We start from the raw sequence: 18,198 nt of genomic DNA on the forward strand, positions 1-18,198 counted from the left end.
CGCTGTATATACAGGAGACACTGCCTTGTAGGCTGCTTAGTATGGTGGCATGAGACGTCATGTAACATGAAAAAGGGAGTACATATATCGTGGGCAAGGATCCAAGAGAACTCATAATCTAAGTGCTGGCCAAAGGGTGTAAGCCAGAAAGCGTAGTCTGCATAATTTCATGCGGGAATGAGCAATTTGGCTATTGCTAGGATAAAAGCAAGACTTTGGTTGGCTCTGACAATGGTTAATATATGTGAGCACGCAACGACGCATGCTGTTATCATATTGCGGGCTTAAGGGAGTTTTGTACATCCGAATCAAAAATCACGCTTTACCCGTGGCCTTCTCCCCAAGCCTTATCGACTTCTCCTAATTGTGCTAAATTTATGAGGGGTTCTCACTAGACGGCCTGCATACTTGACCGGGTAAAGCTCCTAGGGTAGCGTCAAACCCTCTTGTCCAGAGCGAAGCAACTGAAAGATAGAAGAGGGAAGCCGATACTAAAGGTCGCCTGGTCTACTTGGTTTACACGGGGCCTAAAGTCATCCAAGCCACCAAGCACAGAAGTACGTACGCGGTGAAGGGACTGAGAGATAGAGGGGAGTTGACCAATGATAGCTAACGGTAGTGGGCGTGGAGCCTTCTAGTCGCCATTGCTTCTGGTGATTTGTATCAATACAGTTGGGATACAAATGTATGTACTACTAATAGCATTACGACGGTACTAGAGATGTCACCAAGTATGCCGAGAATAGTGAAGGAAACGACCTACCGCTCTAACAATACCCCAACGTACGGTTTCCCGCCACCGAAGCGAGTGCCAGATAGAATATTATAATGCTCTGCAAGTAACAATATAGGAAGGTACTCATAGGAGGGCACACCCAGGATGGCAGCTGAAAGCTTACAGGGAAATCGCAACCCGGACTTGTCAACAATGGGACATTCACATCACTTGTGTTTAATTGACACGCACAATGCGTGCTTTCATAGAGTGCTCCACTGGCACATGCCGAGGCCTTGTAAGTTAATTTCCCGGACGTACTATACCAGATCCTAACTTGCTTATGCTATAGTTCACTCGTCGGCTGATCTACGACGAGTGCTTCAAACTTGAATCAATCTTGTAGAGTGCATACTCCGAGAGATGAAATCAGAGTACTGATCTCGTGGGTGAAACTCCTACTGAGAAGTATTACTCTGCCACGTAAGATAATCAACGACCTAAAACAGGCCAGGCGCTTGACGTGTTCTCCTATTGCCCAAAGTCGCTCAGGGGGTCTCACGCCCTGGTTCGCCCATGCAATGAACAATTATCAAGCACCTATCCGAAATGCATAGTTTTGCGAGCATGCTCCCAAGTTAAGCAACCTCAGGCTGACGCGGAGGAAATCCCATAGCTGAATGAGCGGAGATGGCAATAAATGGCTCCTTGTCCTTGGTCTACCGGGATCAACAAACGTCCCGAAAACTAGAGCGGAATACCGAATTCATTGGGAAGGTATCGAAGGTGCCCCCATTGTGCAACCATCGCATAACATAACCACATATTGGGTTGCAACTATCACCTAGAAACCACCAAGGTCAATGGCAAGCAGCCAGATCAAACTTCTCTCCACCTCCCTCAGGAAGGGCGTGGAGTCGAGTGAATTAGTCTAGGACTTACAGATAAGGGCCCTTTCATAGGCTCTCTTTCTACTCTCACATTTTAGCGAATCAGTTCTCGTTAATATGCATAAATCTTTCAAATGCTTCTAGGCGTAGACCGAATACTATCTAAAGCACTATCTTGCAGGCACATAATCAAATAACTTCAACCCGAATCCTAACCTCTCCCGCTTCACTTTGAAACAGGAACCCAATGTCCCTTGTTGAATCAACCAGCTCCACCTCCCTACGCACAAATCGACTCTTATCAAGACCATCCCGGGTTATCTCAACCCCAGAGCCAACATCAGGTCGATCTTCATCTTCACTATCCTCATCCCATTCAACAACACCCTCATTACCAACTTCCTTCTCCACAGGATCCCACTCATCCGTCTCCCAGACCAACCGGAACCCAAACGCCGGTAGCCCGAAGAGCCGCGACACAAGCGCCTTGACCTGGTACGTATCAAACGAACCAGGGATCTCTTTGACTTGGCTCTTGGATTCATTGTTTCCAAGTGGCAGACGGAACGCCATCTTAACCAGACGCGCTGCTACAGACCGCGGATGGATGACTCTCGCACCGGAGGAATCCGACACAACCGCTCTTGTAATAGTCGGTTCGACGTATAGCTCACACAGCTCGCTGTATCGCGGGTGCGTAGCGAGGATGGTGGGCTCTTCTTCTTCAGTCGTTGCGGAGAGTTCTTTGCCGATGAGGGATAAGTAGTACATCTCTGCATTGGAGCGGTCTTGTGGTGAGATAGTGCTGTAGTTTAGGATTGTGAGGGATGGTGGGAAGCGAGATAGGGTTAGCATGAATGCTTCGTCGACGGTCATTGGTTTAGAGGCTTCTGTGACAGAGGGTGGGAGGGGTGGCTGGTCGAAGAGGGGATTGGCGGTGATTCGGAGGGTGGTTAGGCCTGGGAATGCGCTGGGGAGTTTGTTGAGGATGGTCCAGGAGGTAATGTTGTTGCGCGATATATCGAGGGAGCGGAGTGTTTGTGGGAATTGAAAGTCTAGGGTTGTATCTGTGGTGTTTGGGTTCACGGTGCTGATGTTGTTGCCACGAATGGAGAGGTGCTCTAAGTTTGGGAGCGCGGCGAGGTGTCGGAGAGCTGATATTGAGGTTATCTCGTTGTGTTCGAGGATTAATGTTGTGATAGTGCTAGGGAGTGCACAAGTGATCTCAGTGAGCTGGTTCGCAGATGCTGTGAGAGATGTCAAGCCAGGGAATCGATATGCAATGGCAGCAATCTATATCCGAAGTCAGCTTGACTCTGGATTGTATGTGGTGGATATGACACATACTTCATCCCAGCTGAGCAGGGTTTCTTCCAGATGTAGCTCGGTGATCCCCTTGAAGGTCAGGTTATCCTCCAAAACTTGAAATCGGTTTCCACTATTCTCTAGTTAGCTCTCCCATTCATGAATTGATCTAATTTGAGACTTACTTCAACTTCAGCTTCTTCAGGTACTTAAGCTGGTTGCAAATGTCCCAAACATCGCGCCATCGGCTCAATAAGCTTCGACTGAGATCAAGTTCCGTGATCTTGGGACAAGTTTCTCCAATCTTTTGCACTTCCTCGCTATGGAAGACCTGAGCCTGGCTATAGGTTGCAAGGACCCCAACAACCCGTAAACCATCAAGCAAGACGATGCGTAACTCTTGGAGCTCAGCGAGCTGTTTCCGAATTTTGTCGAAGCCAACTTCTTCAACAACCTTGCCACTAATTTCAATTGCCTTGCCTCGACCTGCTGCTCCACTGACCAACTCATTGTGGGCCACACCGTCCACAGGCTCAGAAGCATACTTCTCCCGCAGGGCTTCTAGAAAGCTCAGAGGCTGGTCTGAAGGTCTGGAGGGGCGAACAAAAGACCCCGCCGTGGGATGTTTGCTTTTGCCTGAAGCTAGGTTAGCAATAATCCGGATGTAAAAGTAAGAAATTCATACATGAGAAGTATCTGACGCCTTTATGCTCTCCTGAATGCTTGCCACGACTTGCATCGTCCCATTCGACACCCAACCAATCGCCGGTGGTACCTTGAACAGTGCCCACATATCGAATAGTACTTAAGTGGCCATCAAATGACCGACGTTCGCCTACAGCAGGGACACCCATAGCTTAAGCCTGACCTAACAGGTCATTTGTTCCAGTGTTTTGGTGAGTGCTACTTTGTACTGTGATCCATGATATCGCCCAAACAGAAAGCTTATATAATCATCGGCATCTCACTTCAGTTGGCTCCGGGAATGGCTGAAGATTAAGCACATTCCATGTAATCCTACGTAATACACTGCATATATGGTGTATCAGGTCTCACTACAGCTAGGAAAGATTTTTTGGAAGCTTTTTTTTCACAAAACAAAGTCAATGAAGGAACATCCATAGATGTTCTAGTATGTAAAGTAAATAGCATATCTATTAGGAAGGCGGTCTACACGGGTACTATGGTTCAATACTTTGGAAGTCCCAATATGATTTCCTTACATTTTGATATACAAATGGCAAGAGGAGCTTTTAATGAGCCAAATATTAGATTGTGACTAGGTAATTCTGTCATAACCTATGAAGAATCAGATATTTATTTTGCGCCAAGGCCACACAACCATAGCAATAACTGCCGTGGTTGACGGTAGCATGTTAGCTACGATAGGAAGGCGGTCGGTGCAGATACCGCTTTCGCAAAACACCTGGATAGTCAACTCCACCAACTTTCTTCAAGCTCCAGCGCCGACAAGATGGATTACCAGGTACGTACACACTCAGCTGGCGCACTGCCATATTCTTCATCTAGAATCATATCGTACTAACACATCCCCCAGAACCGAGCAGGCTCCAAATTCGGCGGCGGCGGTGTCGCCTCCAAATCCGCCACCAATGCCGACCGACGCGAGCGGCTGCGCAAGCTCGCCATGGAAACAATGGACGTCGAAAAAGACCCCTACATCTTCAGGAACCACCTAGGCACATTCGAATGCCGACTCTGTCTGACAGTCCACCAGAACGACGGCTCCTACCTCGCCCACACGCAGGGACGCAAGCACCAAACGAACCTCGCACGACGAGCAGCGCGCGAGGCGCGCGAAGGCAAGAACCAGGACCCATCGTCTCTACCCGGTGTCGCGGGCGTGCAAGTCAAGAAACAGCTCATCAAGATTGGCCGGCCGGGATACAAAATCACCAAGATCTTGGATCCTCTGACACGCCAGCAGGGCCTGCTGTTCCAGCTGCAGTTCCAGGAGATCACTCCCGGTATTACACCACGTGTGCGCTTCATGTCGGCTTTTGAGCAGCAGGTTGAGACACCCGATAATAAGTATCAGTACTTGGTTGTTGCTGCGGAGCCTTACCAGACTTGCGCGTTTAAGTTGCAGGCTAGGGAAATTGATCGTCGGGATGACCGCTACTGGACTTGGTTCGATGAGGATAGCAAGGAATTCTGGATTCAGGTTATGTTCAAGACTGAGCGGGAGGAAATATTCAGTGGTGTGCCTGGTCTGGCGCCTATGCAGACTTGAAATTCCTTATTTGCCCTTTTTGCTCATTTATCTGTCTCGCTCGGCTTTTCTTTCGGACACGCATCAAAAGATGGCGGTTGGCTCCATGGCGGGAATCGGGATAGGCGTTTCGGGGTTGTTCTATGTTGATACTTACCTTTTATCTGATTCTCGAGCGACTCCCTTTTCATGACAATGAAATTCAATTTTGATGGCAGACATGCCATCAACAGTTCCAATGTTTATTATATCTCCCCTTCGGCAAAGACCAAATGGTGGCAGTTTTCTTTTTTAGGGAAACCTGTTTTCGGAATCTACAAATAGATGGTCTGCTGTTTATTCCTGTCAGCAAGGCAAGTCAGAAAAGACAAATGTAATGTATTTTTTTAGGGTAATATCCTGACTATCCTAAAATCAGTTGGGTCTCTCCGAAGATTTGACAAGTAGTGTGTGTATCGTCTTGAGAAGGATGCAAGGCGTTAGATACATATGTATGTATCGTATCAACAAGTGAAACCGAAGATGGGTCATGATTCGGGAAAACAACATCGCTGATATGCTCAATGATAATGGGCAACGAGGTGAAAACAAATCCGAGCTTTTTTCTGACCGACAGGAGAGTACCGTTGAGAAACGAAGGATGCAAGCCCTGCTTGCTTCCGTTATCCTCCGGAATTGGTCAGTCTCGGAACACAACAAACCAATCTAAGTGGTTTGGAAGGCATTGAAGGCCTTATAGGTGTAGCCGATGAATGGCAAACTCATCTCGGCTTCCTGCGAGTCCGGCATGGCACGGGCCTGAGCACGGTGGATCGCGCTGGTATCCTCCTGAGGAATTTCATCAATCGGGAAGTACGACACATCAATGTTCGAGCTGAGGCGCGGCTCGAAGGGAGCACGGATGCCGCGCAGTTGGTCCCAAACAACACCTCTGAAGAAGGGGTGGTTCTTGATCTGCGTCGCACCTCCGTGCTGACCACCTTCGCTGCCAATACGGTGGTCTGGGTCACACAAGAAACTAAGTGATTCTGTTAGCGGGTGCTCATTTTAGATTTTGGATAGACATAGGAACTTACCTTCGGATCAGGGCCTCAGAGTCACGCCCAAGAACCAGTTCATCAGGGAAGTACAAGCACTCTCTCCAGTTGACAATTTTCCGGTAGGTGTCATTTGTGTCTTCGGCACAGAACGGAGGCCAGCCCACGAGACATTCAAACATGATAGCACCGACAGACCACCAATCGCAGAGATAAGTGTAGCCTTGACCGTTGAAAATCTCAGGAGCAATATAATCAGGAGTTCCGACAGTGGAATAGGCCATGGCACGACGAGACTTTCGCCAGGTGTTGATCTGACCACGGTTGGATACTGTCAGATTGATGGCATCATTGAAGTATCCAGAATTGCGGTTCCGATCCTTGGAAGTGGAGTTCTTGAGGAGGTTTTGGTAGTAAGCGTTATCATGAGTCTTCTTGCCTCCGGTTGACAGACCGAAGTCAGTAAGCTTGACGTGTCCACCACGGTCAAGCAAGATGTTGTCAGGTTTGATATCACTGCACATGAAATATCAATTAGTATGGATTGTATCGTATGTTGCTTGTGCACCGTGTTCTTAAGTAGAGAGACACAATAGTGCACATGCCAATGTCCCAACCGGCAATTAAAAAAAAAAAAAGCTTCACTTACCGATGGAGGAAACCAAGCTTGTGTACGGCTTCAATTGCCATTACGACCTCGGCCATGTAGAACCGTGTGATATCCTCGGAGAAGATTTCGTACTTGATCAACATGGTCATCAAATCACCACCGGGCAAGAATTCCATCAGCAGATAAAGGTACGCAGCATCCTGGAACGACGCGTGAAGCTTCACAAGCCAAGGGTTATCCTTCGAATCCGCCAGAATATCACGCTCGGCACGGACGTGGGCTAATTGATCCTTCTTGAACATTTCGGTCTTGATCAACGACTTGAGGGCGTAAATCTTGCCATCAGTCTTGCGCTGCACGAGCTTGACCTCACCGAAAGCACCCTTTCCGATAATCTTGATGGTCTGGAAGTTCGCCGGCGTCTCCTTTGTGCGCAGGAACCGAAGGAAATCGGACTCTCTCTTGGAAATCAAGTCGGCATCCTGGCGCTTCTTTTCGATGGGGATAGTAGGTTCACGGATTGTTTTGTCAAGTTCCGCCGATCTGTAGGGTCGAACATCATAGGTATAAGCCACAACTCCGGGAAGAGGTTTCAGGCCTTCCATTTGGGGCATGGATACTTACCGCATATTACGGTCACGGGCCCGTTCGATATTCTCGTGGAAGAACACAGTCACCAGCTCCTTTGCTGCCTTTCCTCGCTTGTGCACATTCTCAGAGTACCGGTCGGGGAAGCGTTGCAACTCTTCATTCTCGGGGGGTGGGCGAGGGCTGCGGGGGACGGGGGGGGATCAGGTGTGATGCTTGGGCCTGTGTTTGGGCGGGGGAGCCACCGGCGGTGCGAGGCCGCTGGGCCGGGGAACCTGCCCGATTATTGAAAAATCCTGCGCGGTTTGCGTTGAGGTCCTGGTTGGAGAATTGCTGAATCAAACCGTTGGTGCCATCGGGGTAGCCTGGGCGTGCTTGGTAGGCGGGTTGGGGCGATTGCAATGCTTGCTGTTGCGCGTACTGCTGCTGTTGTTGTTGCTGTACATACTGCGGTTGCACCTGCTGCGCTGGGTAATTGTTGGGCATAAAATAACCCGGGGCGTAAGCTGGATTGGAGGGATCGACGTAGTCCTGGGCCCCCTGAGTCTGATAGATGGGCTGGGGGAAGGCAGAGGGGGTAGTGGGATAGGCGCGGTTGTTGGCATTGTAATTACGGTCATAGCCGTAATTCATGTTGTTTCGATTGTTATTGTTGGGATCCATCTTGACTCGAACTCCCAAGGGACTTTTCAAGGTAGATGGGGGGGAGGAAGAAAGTCGGGAGGGAGTTGACGAGGGCGGGGAGTTTAAAGAAGCGGTGGCTCAGGAGGCAATCTAGCCCCCGACTGGTTGACTTGTTTACATGTTACATGTTTCCACTCGACTTGAAACAACTGTGTGTGTTCCCAATGTCTGTGATACTTTTCTTTTTATCCAATGAATCACTCAAAGTAGGCGGCTAAATATTTCGAAGGGAATTGCCAGTATCTAGCGTTGTTGGGGGTAATATCGAGATTTTATAAGACAAGAACTTATTTTCCATATATCTTTTCTCACCGAGTATTATTTCTCAGTTTCCGGGTCTCTTACAGGCTTAATGGAGCTGTAGCACCTAAAAACAGCAATATTCCTAAGTAGGATATCCCTAATCACAGGATATCACAAATTCAACCTTGGAACCCATCGTGGGGTTGGATGGTCACGTGCCATACAGTGTCATATTCTAGCTTAGTCATCTTTCAGTTTCCCTCCTTCAACTCGACATTTCCACCTGGGCAGGTCCTATCACTCGCTAGCTCTTAACCCACCTCCTCTCACCGCAGTTACATTTTGGAGTGTTCACATGCAGCCCAGGTCCAAAATAAGTTACCTAAGGGGCTATTCTATTGGATCCAGGGGTGACAGGATTGGAATGGAGAGGGAATACAAGTAACTTGCAGTGGCCCTCAACACAGCGCATCAGTATCATATTTATACATTTGGCTCTTTCATTGCCCTTATCGTACTTACATTTCCATGGGGACTTTCATCTCTCCTAACGAATCCCCCGGATTGCCAATTACACATGGATCCTTTTTGCGTGAGAAACTTTACGCCAATCCGAGGAAATACTGCGAACATTACTCAACTGTCATCGTGTATGGCACTTGGTGAGAAAACCGCGAGTTTCTATGGACTGTAAATCTCAAATCCACCTAAATTACTTCAAATGACAGTGTATTATCAATGGAAGCAACACTGGTTCCAACAAAGCAGCTGTAGGTGCCTGCGTCCACCCTCCAGTGGACGACTTCACCGTACCATCTTAGTTCCTCACTGCGAACAGTGATTTGAAATTCACGCGTTTACCTGCTGGCATCCAGGTCTTTCTGAAGCCCACAAGAGTCTTCGGGTAACTATCCAGCCCCTTCGCTCGAATCTGGCTGGATGGCGAGATGTAGACTTGCACCACCTCATGGCCATCGTGCTCCCCATCAATCGATAGGCAAGCATGCATAGCAATCATTGAGTCTGTAAATGTGCTCATTTGCCCATGAAAACGAACTCCAGATAAGCTAAAAGATGTGTATGAGAGTCCAAATCCGAGCGGCCATAAAGGTCCGACCTCGCGTTCCTCAAATGATGTGTAACCGATAAGAACATCCTTGCCAATGATGGAGCGGTCCTGGGCTGCCTCTTCCGGGTACCATTTGCATTTGCTTGATCCGTGGTTGGATAATTAGGTGGGAAATGTGATAGAAGTCTTCCCGGAGAAGTTGCATTCACCGAGTAGCACATCCGCCAAAGCATTGCCGTTCTCTTGTCCCTGGTACCATCCGAGTACGATAGCGTGTGCCTGCTCAATCCACGGCATGCTAACTGCGCTAGCAGACTGAACGACAATAGCGGTATTGGGGTTGGCAGCACAGATGGCACTCACTAGATTATTCGTGCGGCCCGGAGCGTTCAAGCTCGTTCGATCATCCCCTTCTCCATCGGAGTCTTTGTTATGACCGACCATTACGTCGGCCACGTCAGAGCTGCGTGCGACCTCTACGGCCTGGTCGAACATCTCTTATTCGTCTTCATGCAGAGAAAGACCGAGATGGAAGCCGAAATCTCCGGCGTAAATGTCACGGAGTATTAGACAACTAACTGCAGTTTTTGTGCGAATGACACTGGGCACTCATGTTGTTAGCTCGCACCTACGCAATACAACTGACCCTGTATCATTCCTTTAGTCTACCATAATGAATGGAAATTTGTCTGGCAAATGGACTATACAAAATGCTCTACGCCGGCAAATATGACCACTTCTAATGATGGGCGTGGGCTAGTAAAAAAGCCGGTCAACTTGAAAAGCCCGTATGCTAGGCGTTCCATCCGCTTCACTATAGAAACAGGGACAAACAAGCCCAAGCATGTCGTCTTCCCTCACTGTAAGATATTGCGGGTACCCTACCCCTATTATAAGCTGCCCGGCCAAAAGGTGGGGGGGCTGCTATCAACGATGTGTCTTCTTGCCTGAAATGGCGGGTTGTTGTTGTATTGCTAGTTGGAAAGGTCTTGGGTTAGGTGCGACCTTGTTCATGTTTCCTACGCATTCGAGTATTCCACATGTAAAATATTACCGTTTCGATGGGAATTAGGTTTGTCAATATTAGATATTTTAATTTATTTGAGGAAGGTTAATCATGGATCACAAGCAAATAAACGTAGTACCTCCGGTCACCCTGGTATGACCTGGAACATAGTGGTCCCGGCTTGACAGGAATCGTGTAAATATTCAGTGATAAATTGAGCTAGTACCACAAGCCCAATTGAGCCGTAAGGCTGCATATACGAGTAAAACATGTCTCGTGGGGCGGAACAAAGGTTGGATGGTGGGTCAAAGCTTAATCTGAAGGCAACCAATCAACATCAAGTATGAGAGCCCCGCCGACAGGTATACCCGCCCGCGGATGATTGATTACCTAAATCCTATATGTTCCATTCCAAGTAATTTATGCCATGTAATCGAGGCTCCATATAAATTGTTCGTAGAGCCGATACATAAATACAGGACTTGAACCCCATTGATTGGAACCTCTATTTTATGATACGGAATAAACAGACCTCGGGACACAAGCGGGCCTAGTATAAACAGGAAGTGGCTTAGTAGTAACATGTTGTGTTTGACGCCGACACGGGTGGCCTTACTATTGCAACCTTCCTATCTGTAGCGACGTCCTCTACGAGGGGTAAGAGTCATGTGACGCTGATCACCTGGCGGTGAGACCATAAGCAATTTCCAGGTCTTTTTTGGCTTTACCCCTTTTTTTCCCTTTCCTTGAAAAAGACTTACCTCGTAAATCCCTTATCCTATTCCCTTCCACCGTTGATAAAATGCCATTAAAGCAGGTCAAGTTCGGCCAGTACGAACGTCCCTTTGACACGCTTGAGCTCTTTTATCGCGGCGTTGCAGCAACTGGCTCGCCTTTCCAGAAGGAACAGTACCATATATCCAGTGTCATTCAGCTTAAAAATCTGCCTTCTGTCACACAATTACGCCAAGCGTGGAAAGGGCTACGGTACCAACACCCGCAGATCGCAGCTACTTCTGATGAAACAAGTTCTCGGTTGGTCTACACGGTTCCGTCCCCAGATATCCTTGAAGATTGGCTGCAAATGACATTTGCTGTGCACTACAACGAGACTCGCCGCGCTGAGAGTCTTGATGCAGTCCTCCCTCAATCCTCCCTATTCATGCTTCATTATCTACCACAGTCAAGGGAGTTATTCTTCCGTACACCGCATTGGCGCACCGATGGAACAGGCATGATACTGCTACAGCACGACTATTTGGCTCTGTTAGCTGAAGGTCCTCAGTCTACCCTGAAATTTGATGGCTCTGAGGTGTCACGCATACCCCCAAGCTTGGATGAAGCGGCTGGTATATCACTTGACATTACGGACGAAATGAAAGTGGCCACCGAAGCTGAGTTGGCCGTTATTGCCAATGGGACAGCGCCTTCTTCTATTGTCCAGACTCTTCCGAATACAACACCAGGGAACTCGCGCCGTCTAAGTACTTTTTTCCCCAAAGAACTTAGTGAGCGACTCATCGCGGCTAGTAAGCTCCGCGGCCTGAAGGTGACAGCAGCTGTCCAATCTGCCCTTATTCTTGCTGTGCGGCCACATCTAACTCCTATGGACGGTCGCCTAGTCTGCTTCAACACATATGATGTTCGCGATCGGGTTCCGGCGCCTTGGAGTGGGCCTCAGGGAGCGACTGGTCTGTATCATACAGGCCGGCCCTGTAGCATTGACTTGGTTGCCAACAAGGATTACAATACCATCGCTACCACTTTGACTTCCCATTACCAGCGCGATTTAGAACCACTTTTCAAAATTTTGCCATGTTATGTACAGACCATCGGATCACTGCTGGCAACACCGCTAGAACTAGCAATCCAAGCACCAGGTGCCGCACATCCCGAGCTGAGCTCACTTGGTGTTATCGAAGACCGTCTGCCAACAGTTCATGCAGGCCCCGCAACCACGGTGGAGATTGAAGACTGGTGGCTAGGTGTTCAAATTATCAATCGGGTTTTGCAGACGTACCTATGGACGCGTGAGGGCGAACTACATCTCACTTGTCATTTCAATGACGCCTTTTATGAGCGTGAATTTGTCGAGGGATTTTTAGAGGAGTGGAAAGCCAAGTTAGTGGAGGAGCTGATTGCCTAACCTTGGAATCGCGGCGAGCTACGTAAACGATCTGCAGTTAGGCCGCCCAAAGTGGATCCGCTTTGACTCCGTTCGCATACTAATCAAGCCTTGTGCGGGGCGCCTAATGTGGGGAGTAACCCCCAAATATACGACGGTTATCCGCTCTGCTATTTCTCGATCATCTTCATCATTTTCTAGACGTAGGAATTATAACAACATGACTGGAAAACTCACTTGGTTCGTGACGGGTTGCTCCTCTGGCATGGGAGAATGCCTGGTCCGGGCGATCCTTGCGGCGGTACGTAAATGAGGTTTCGCTTTCATATAATCCAGATTCTTTTGCTAATCAATCGCAACCAGGGTGATCAAGTGATTGCAACAGCTAGGGCGCGAGACTCGGATGCTCTTGATCGCATAGCTCCACTTAAGGAGGCAGGAGCCGCTGTGATGGAATTAGATGTCACGGCATCAGCGGAAGTGCTCAATGCTAAAGCTAAAGAAGCGTGGGAAATATACGGGAAAATCGACGTCCTTGTCAACAATGCTGCCTACATTGATGCGGGTATATTTGAAGAGATTGAGTGAGTCATAAACCGAACGTATACAGTGGGCTGCACAAAAGACCTAACATGGGCTCTAGTGAAGCATTCCTTACCCATGCCATCCACACCAATGCCATTGGTCCTCTCAATCTTACACGTTCCTTCCTTCCATATATGCGGGAGAGGCGGACTGGGACTATCATCTTTATGTCATCTGTGGGTGCTTACTACGGTGCACCGGGCGCCAGCGCATACGCAGGTTCGAAGGGTTTACTCGAAGGACTAGTGCCTAACCTCAGTTTGGAAATCGAGCCATTTGGCCTCCGAACCTGCATGGTCACACCTGGTTACTTTCGTACCAGTGTTATGACACCAGGCAATATTCTGTACCGAGCACCGAACCCATTGCCGGAATATGTGGAGACGAATCTGCTGGTTAAGGCAGGCTGTGATGCTGCGGATGGGAATCAGCCCGGGGATCCTCTCAAAGCGGGTGCCTTGATAGTAGACGCCGTCAGAGGTGAGGGTCAATGTACAGGCAAAGAACTTCCCTTTAGGCTTCCATTAGGACCTGACGCAATAAGTGCGATAAGAGAAAATTCTCAGGCAAAGCTAAAGATCTGTGATGAGTGGGAGGACCTTGCATCTGCTACCAATTTTTAAAAATGCCAGCATGCAAATCATGTGAAATGAGTTATTACAGTTCAAACAAAGTAATGACTTCGTATAATATGATTCATCGCAAACATTTCACATAGTTGACTTTGTTGAAGCTCTATGATTTATAGAGGATATAGATTTGACTGCATTTGTGCGCATGAACTGATAGACGTCATTCCAGGGAACATCAACCCATTTTCACCACGAAGTTCACGACTCTTCCATTTGTCCTGTTTCATTCTGAATTATATATTGTGATAAAATCCAGAATATTTCAGAAAATCCAACACCGGGAAATATGAAAATCCTCATTGTGGGTGCAGGTCTAGGTGGCCTCGCAGCTGCGTGCTGCTTTTCCAGGGACGGTCACATTGTCCAGGGAAGTAGACTAACTGCTGAGATTTGATTCCACCTAATAAGTATCCTGTGCAGGTCTTTGAAAAGCGAGATAAATTGTCGCCAAAGGGAAGCGGGCTGATGATTCGCCCTGGTGCGTCTCGCATTCTGCAATCCTGGGGCCTTGGAGACGCCATTGAACAAGTCGCGGACACCTGTCTTCCGTTCTCCATCCGAGACCTGAAGACCGGCAAAGATAAGATACGTGCCCTGCCAGCATCTCTCACCAGATACCCGGATTGGGGAATTCATCGGCCCATTCTACAAGATATTTTCTACCAACATGCCATCCAGGCTGGAGCCGAAATTATCTTTAGCAGTAACGTGGAAGACTTTTCGGATGAACCAAACAGAAGGCCAAGCTTACAGTTCCGAGGGGGCAAAACAACTTTTGGTGATCTCATCCTCATTGCTGACGGGATTCGATCACGCTTACGCACCAAAGCCTTGTTTGACATATCTACGGGATCGTCGGTGGAACCCAGAGTTAGCGGGTCGATATTCTACGGCGTAACAGTGCCACAGCGAGAACTTGAATCAGATAGTGATGCCGCTTTATTGCTCCAGCAAGTTGAACCATGTGTTTGGGTCGGCAACGAACGTTTTGTTGTCGGTCGGAAGCCTAGAAAAAGTGAATTCTGGAGCGGATTGTTCGGGCTCAATCACGATGATGGCGAATCCAGTATGTGGAACGAGGTATGCATCTAGCTTTATGCAAGCCAGCTGTGAAGCTAAAACCCACCAAGGATGGCGATATCGTCTTTTTGAGGAAGCATTTTGAGGGGATCTGCCCACCTCTTTCTGCAGTTCTCAAATTGGCGACCAAGTGCGACAGATGGAAAATTGCCGAAATGCCAAACATTGCCCGTTGGACGAGCAAGTCTGGCAGAGCCATTCTACTAGGAGACGCGGCGCATGCAATGCAGCCCAATGCAGCACAGGTTTGTCTCACGTCAAGACTCGAGACTGATTGGAGATATATACAACTGGAGTGTTGTGCTAATTTCATCTGAAACAGGGATTATCCCAGATTATTGAGGATATAGGAGTATTGCGAACATTGATTTCGTCATCTTCTTATTTGGATATCTCACTAATTAGTAGATCCTGGGAAAATATAAGGAAGCCTCGGGTTGAACGCATCAAGTCCTATGCTGCTTGGAACACGCAAATGTTTCTCGGTAACAAACATCTTGCGGCTTCGTATCCAAAATATCCCGATGTCGACTGGGATTCTATCAAAGATATCGGGCCTAATTCTGCTGCCGATTTTACAAGCCCTGCATTTTTCAAGTGGGCTCACGAATATGATGCGGTTGAACAAGTGAGTATGTCCCACTTGGCTCGTGTGCATTCCCTGATCCGAAGTGAGAAGAGAATGCAACGACAATCGATAAATACGAGATCACTGACAATGGATAAGACCCATAAATACTTGAAGCAAACCTGCAAAGCAAGTTCGAAATTGTAATCATTTAGTACAGGAGTTTGGCAGAAATAAACGTGTACAGCAAGATATGGTATAGATGACAGATATATATCACTCCAACTAAGTCGATAAAAGTCCGCTATTTTTCCAATTTACCTAGGTAGACGGTATATGGATGGGTTCACTAATAATAATAGACACTCTTTTGCTTGGGCACCACTTTGCTACCTGGTCAAAATGGTATTATATAGGTGGAGGCGGTTTTAAGAGTGTCCTACGGGTGCGAGTTAAACATTGAGAATTAGTAGTTGGCTTGGCATATTGTAATCTTCAAATTATTCTAGAAGGTGTGAAGTAAAAGCAAAGGATTGTTGTTTCGTGCAATATTCTATTTAATCTTTAAATCCTTTATGACGTCTCTCTGTGAACTGGAAACCTCACCAGGTGCAGTCACCACCATATTGCGTACACCACGCCATCTGAACCGGTGCAAGGTTAATTCCCCGCAAAACCATCCTCTCTCTCATATCAGACAATCTCACAGCTGCATCAACTTGGCTCCTATTTTGCCCGCTTGGAGTTCGACGCCCAGACCACATATTTTCTCCCGCGGCGCTTGACCGCGGCCAGACCATCGTATCCAGGTTTGATGGGTCACTTTGCTCACTAAAGAGATGGATCTCGCCTCCGATGACCAATGCAGCCTGCTCAACAGACAGGGAAGCGGTTGGGTCATACTCCCACACCACACGCCAGTTGTTAATCGGCGAACAAAAGTCAGCGTATGGGTAGTTAGCTGGAATGTCGGCGTCTTCGAAGTTGAACCATTTGCCGTGACCACACGCGAGGTACTAGATATTATTAGCAATTGACACAGAGGATTGAATAGACCGTTCACAAACCCAACTGTCGGTATCCCCAAAGAGAGCTTTGTGCCCTTGCGCAGTCACCTTACTGAGGGCTGAACCACCATCCCAGGTCTGAACTATGACATCTTTTCCAAGGGTGATATTCCACGTGAGAAGCAACTCCTGCCAAACAATTGGTACAAGGCCTGCTTTCCTAACCAAGTCATGACTGTGGTCCACGAACTTTTGAAGTAAGGGCGTGATGACTGCGGTGTCATTGGAGTTGACAGTGTCATCTAGAAGATAGTCGCTAGCTTCAATCTCGTCGCCGCCTGTGTGGAAATATGCCGAATATGGAGAAAGTCGGGGCAGGACATCGTCGAACAGCTTGGTGACAAATTCGTATACTGGCGTGGAGTTAAGCTTGAGTTGTCCACAAGGGGGCTCAGAGCAATAATCATGCCATGACTGCTGACGGAATGCGGTGATGAGATCTGGATATGCGAATCCAATCGCTGTTGTGTGACCAGGCATATCAATCTCGATGATAATTTCAATACCACGATAGATACCGTATATTTGAATATCTTCGATATCTTGGGGCGTATAAGATAGTCCAGCCTGATATGCACCTTTTTGCGATAGTTCTGGGAGTGCGGGGACATCCAGGGGCCAAGCTTGTGCGTCGGTCATATGGATGTGGAAACGATTGAATTTGTTCCAAGAAAGGGCATCAATGGTCCTCAGGATGTGCTCTTTGGGGTACCAATTTCTGGAAACATCCAAGTTCAAGCCTCGATGGTTAAACTTTGGCCAATCACTGATGCTGACTGGGGCGAGATTGGAATACACGCCAGTGCCAATGACCGAGTGCGAATAGAATAATTGTGTGAAAGTCTCGAGAGCGCGGATAACACCAGTAGACGATACTGCCGAGATGCTTGCTGCACCATTGGTTGCAATCGTCAAGTTATAAGTCTCATCAACAGTGCCTGCGAGGGGCTTGAATGTCGAGTTGCTGTCGTTTGTCGTTTGCGTGATCTGGAGTTTCCGTATATACGTTTTTGAACTAGTCGCGGGGGGTTCGGATTTATCCAGTTCATTGCGAGGGTGGAACTTCCAAGGAACAATACTACTTGTGAATATAGACTCTCGAGTCCTCTGCACAGCGGCCGCGACAATTTCCAAGCTTGAGATCGTCTTTATTCCAGCTTTGGGCTGCGGAAGCTGAGGTTTAACATCATTGTCAGCTTCTTGATAGAAGAAAAAGTAGCCCTATTGACCTACATCCTGCTGATTGTAGGAGACCTGAAAGTCCTCCGCTATCCAAACAGTAGAACTTCCGTTGGTGAAAGATTGAGGAGCAGGCCACAAGGCCACCACATGACCGAAAAAGGAGAAGAAGGCAACAAACCTCATGACGATTTGAATGAATAGAAATTCCAATTCGTCCGGGCACTTCAAACGCACGATTTATATATAATCTAGCCACTAGTTCTCATCAGGGGTCATTTAAGCGATGTCGTGACGCTGCAGGAACGCTGCAGGATTGCAGCGTTGTATGTATAAGGTTACACTCGCTAGGACTAGAAGATATTAGTTAGCTATAATCCTACGAGTAATGTCGTGATTTTTGACATTCATGTCGTTCTCTTGGGACTGAATGCTGTAATATAGAATGATCTACACTGTTAATATAGTACACTAACCCATTTAGTTATGCGCCACCGAGAGCCGGAGCTAGTTACTAGCTTAAACTTACTTGCAAACCTAAGCATAGTTCGTCTAATTTGATATACTTCGCAACCCCAAGGT

At 47.8% G+C, this 18,198-nt stretch overlaps 9 protein-coding genes across 9 annotated transcripts; 4 read left to right on the forward strand and 5 right to left on the reverse strand.

The window, feature by feature from the left end:
* Positions 1-1,794: 1,794 nt before the first annotated feature.
* Positions 1,795-3,764, reverse strand: N7487_011204 (uncharacterized protein; the record flags this gene model as incomplete). The annotated part of the gene is made up of 4 exons (XM_056878934.1): positions 1,795-2,898; positions 2,953-3,043; positions 3,096-3,546; positions 3,596-3,764. The coding sequence occupies 4 exons, from the start codon at positions 3,762-3,764 to the stop codon at positions 1,795-1,797; spliced, it is 1,815 nt and encodes a 604-aa protein (XP_056724253.1).
* Positions 3,765-4,282: 518 nt separating this feature from the next.
* N7487_011205 (spliceosome assembly protein PRP11) lies at positions 4,283-5,164 on the forward strand (the record flags this gene model as incomplete). The annotated part of the gene is made up of 2 exons (XM_056878935.1): positions 4,283-4,396; positions 4,469-5,164. Coding segments are annotated over 2 exons (810 nt in total), but the record flags the coding sequence as incomplete, so codon positions are not given.
* A 684-nt stretch (positions 5,165-5,848) lies between these two features.
* On the reverse strand, positions 5,849-8,041 carry N7487_011206 (serine/threonine protein kinase CBK1; the record flags this gene model as incomplete). The annotated part of the gene is made up of 5 exons (XM_056878936.1): positions 5,849-6,161; positions 6,220-6,696; positions 6,830-7,333; positions 7,415-7,542; positions 7,595-8,041. The coding sequence occupies 5 exons, from the start codon at positions 8,039-8,041 to the stop codon at positions 5,849-5,851; spliced, it is 1,869 nt and encodes a 622-aa protein (XP_056724255.1).
* Positions 8,042-9,122: 1,081 nt separating this feature from the next.
* N7487_011207 (uncharacterized protein) lies at positions 9,123-9,323 on the reverse strand (the record flags this gene model as incomplete). The annotated part of the gene is made up of 1 exon (XM_056878937.1): positions 9,123-9,323. The coding sequence occupies one exon, from the start codon at positions 9,321-9,323 to the stop codon at positions 9,123-9,125; it is 201 nt and encodes a 66-aa protein (XP_056724256.1).
* Positions 9,324-9,536: 213 nt separating this feature from the next.
* On the reverse strand, positions 9,537-9,869 carry N7487_011208 (glycoside hydrolase family 3 protein; the record flags this gene model as incomplete). Its single annotated transcript, XM_056878938.1, has 1 exon — positions 9,537-9,869. The coding sequence occupies one exon, from the start codon at positions 9,867-9,869 to the stop codon at positions 9,537-9,539; it is 333 nt and encodes a 110-aa protein (XP_056724257.1).
* Positions 9,870-11,182: 1,313 nt separating this feature from the next.
* Positions 11,183-12,526, forward strand: N7487_011209 (uncharacterized protein; the record flags this gene model as incomplete). Its single annotated transcript, XM_056878939.1, has 1 exon — positions 11,183-12,526. The coding sequence occupies one exon, from the start codon at positions 11,183-11,185 to the stop codon at positions 12,524-12,526; it is 1,344 nt and encodes a 447-aa protein (XP_056724258.1).
* Positions 12,527-12,725: 199 nt separating this feature from the next.
* On the forward strand, positions 12,726-13,713 carry N7487_011210 (SDR family oxidoreductase; the record flags this gene model as incomplete). The annotated part of the gene is made up of 3 exons (XM_056878940.1): positions 12,726-12,806; positions 12,869-13,089; positions 13,149-13,713. 3 exons carry the CDS (start codon positions 12,726-12,728, stop codon positions 13,711-13,713), a joined length of 867 nt encoding a protein of 288 aa, XP_056724259.1.
* A 474-nt stretch (positions 13,714-14,187) lies between these two features.
* N7487_011211 (FAD-dependent oxidoreductase) lies at positions 14,188-14,814 on the forward strand (the record flags this gene model as incomplete). The annotated part of the gene is made up of 1 exon (XM_056878941.1): positions 14,188-14,814. The coding sequence occupies one exon, from the start codon at positions 14,188-14,190 to the stop codon at positions 14,812-14,814; it is 627 nt and encodes a 208-aa protein (XP_056724260.1).
* Positions 14,815-15,972: 1,158 nt separating this feature from the next.
* N7487_011212 (beta-N-acetylhexosaminidase) lies at positions 15,973-17,802 on the reverse strand (the record flags this gene model as incomplete). The annotated part of the gene is made up of 3 exons (XM_056878942.1): positions 15,973-16,386; positions 16,438-17,610; positions 17,671-17,802. 3 exons carry the CDS (start codon positions 17,800-17,802, stop codon positions 15,973-15,975), a joined length of 1,719 nt encoding a protein of 572 aa, XP_056724261.1.
* Positions 17,803-18,198: the final 396 nt, after the last annotated feature.

Source organism: Penicillium crustosum, assembly GCF_028827405.1.
Source record: "Penicillium crustosum strain IBT 35664 chromosome Unknown utg000005l_segment0_segment0, whole genome shotgun sequence".
In the NCBI taxonomy this organism is placed as follows: Eukaryota; Fungi; Ascomycota; class Eurotiomycetes; order Eurotiales; family Aspergillaceae; genus Penicillium; species Penicillium crustosum.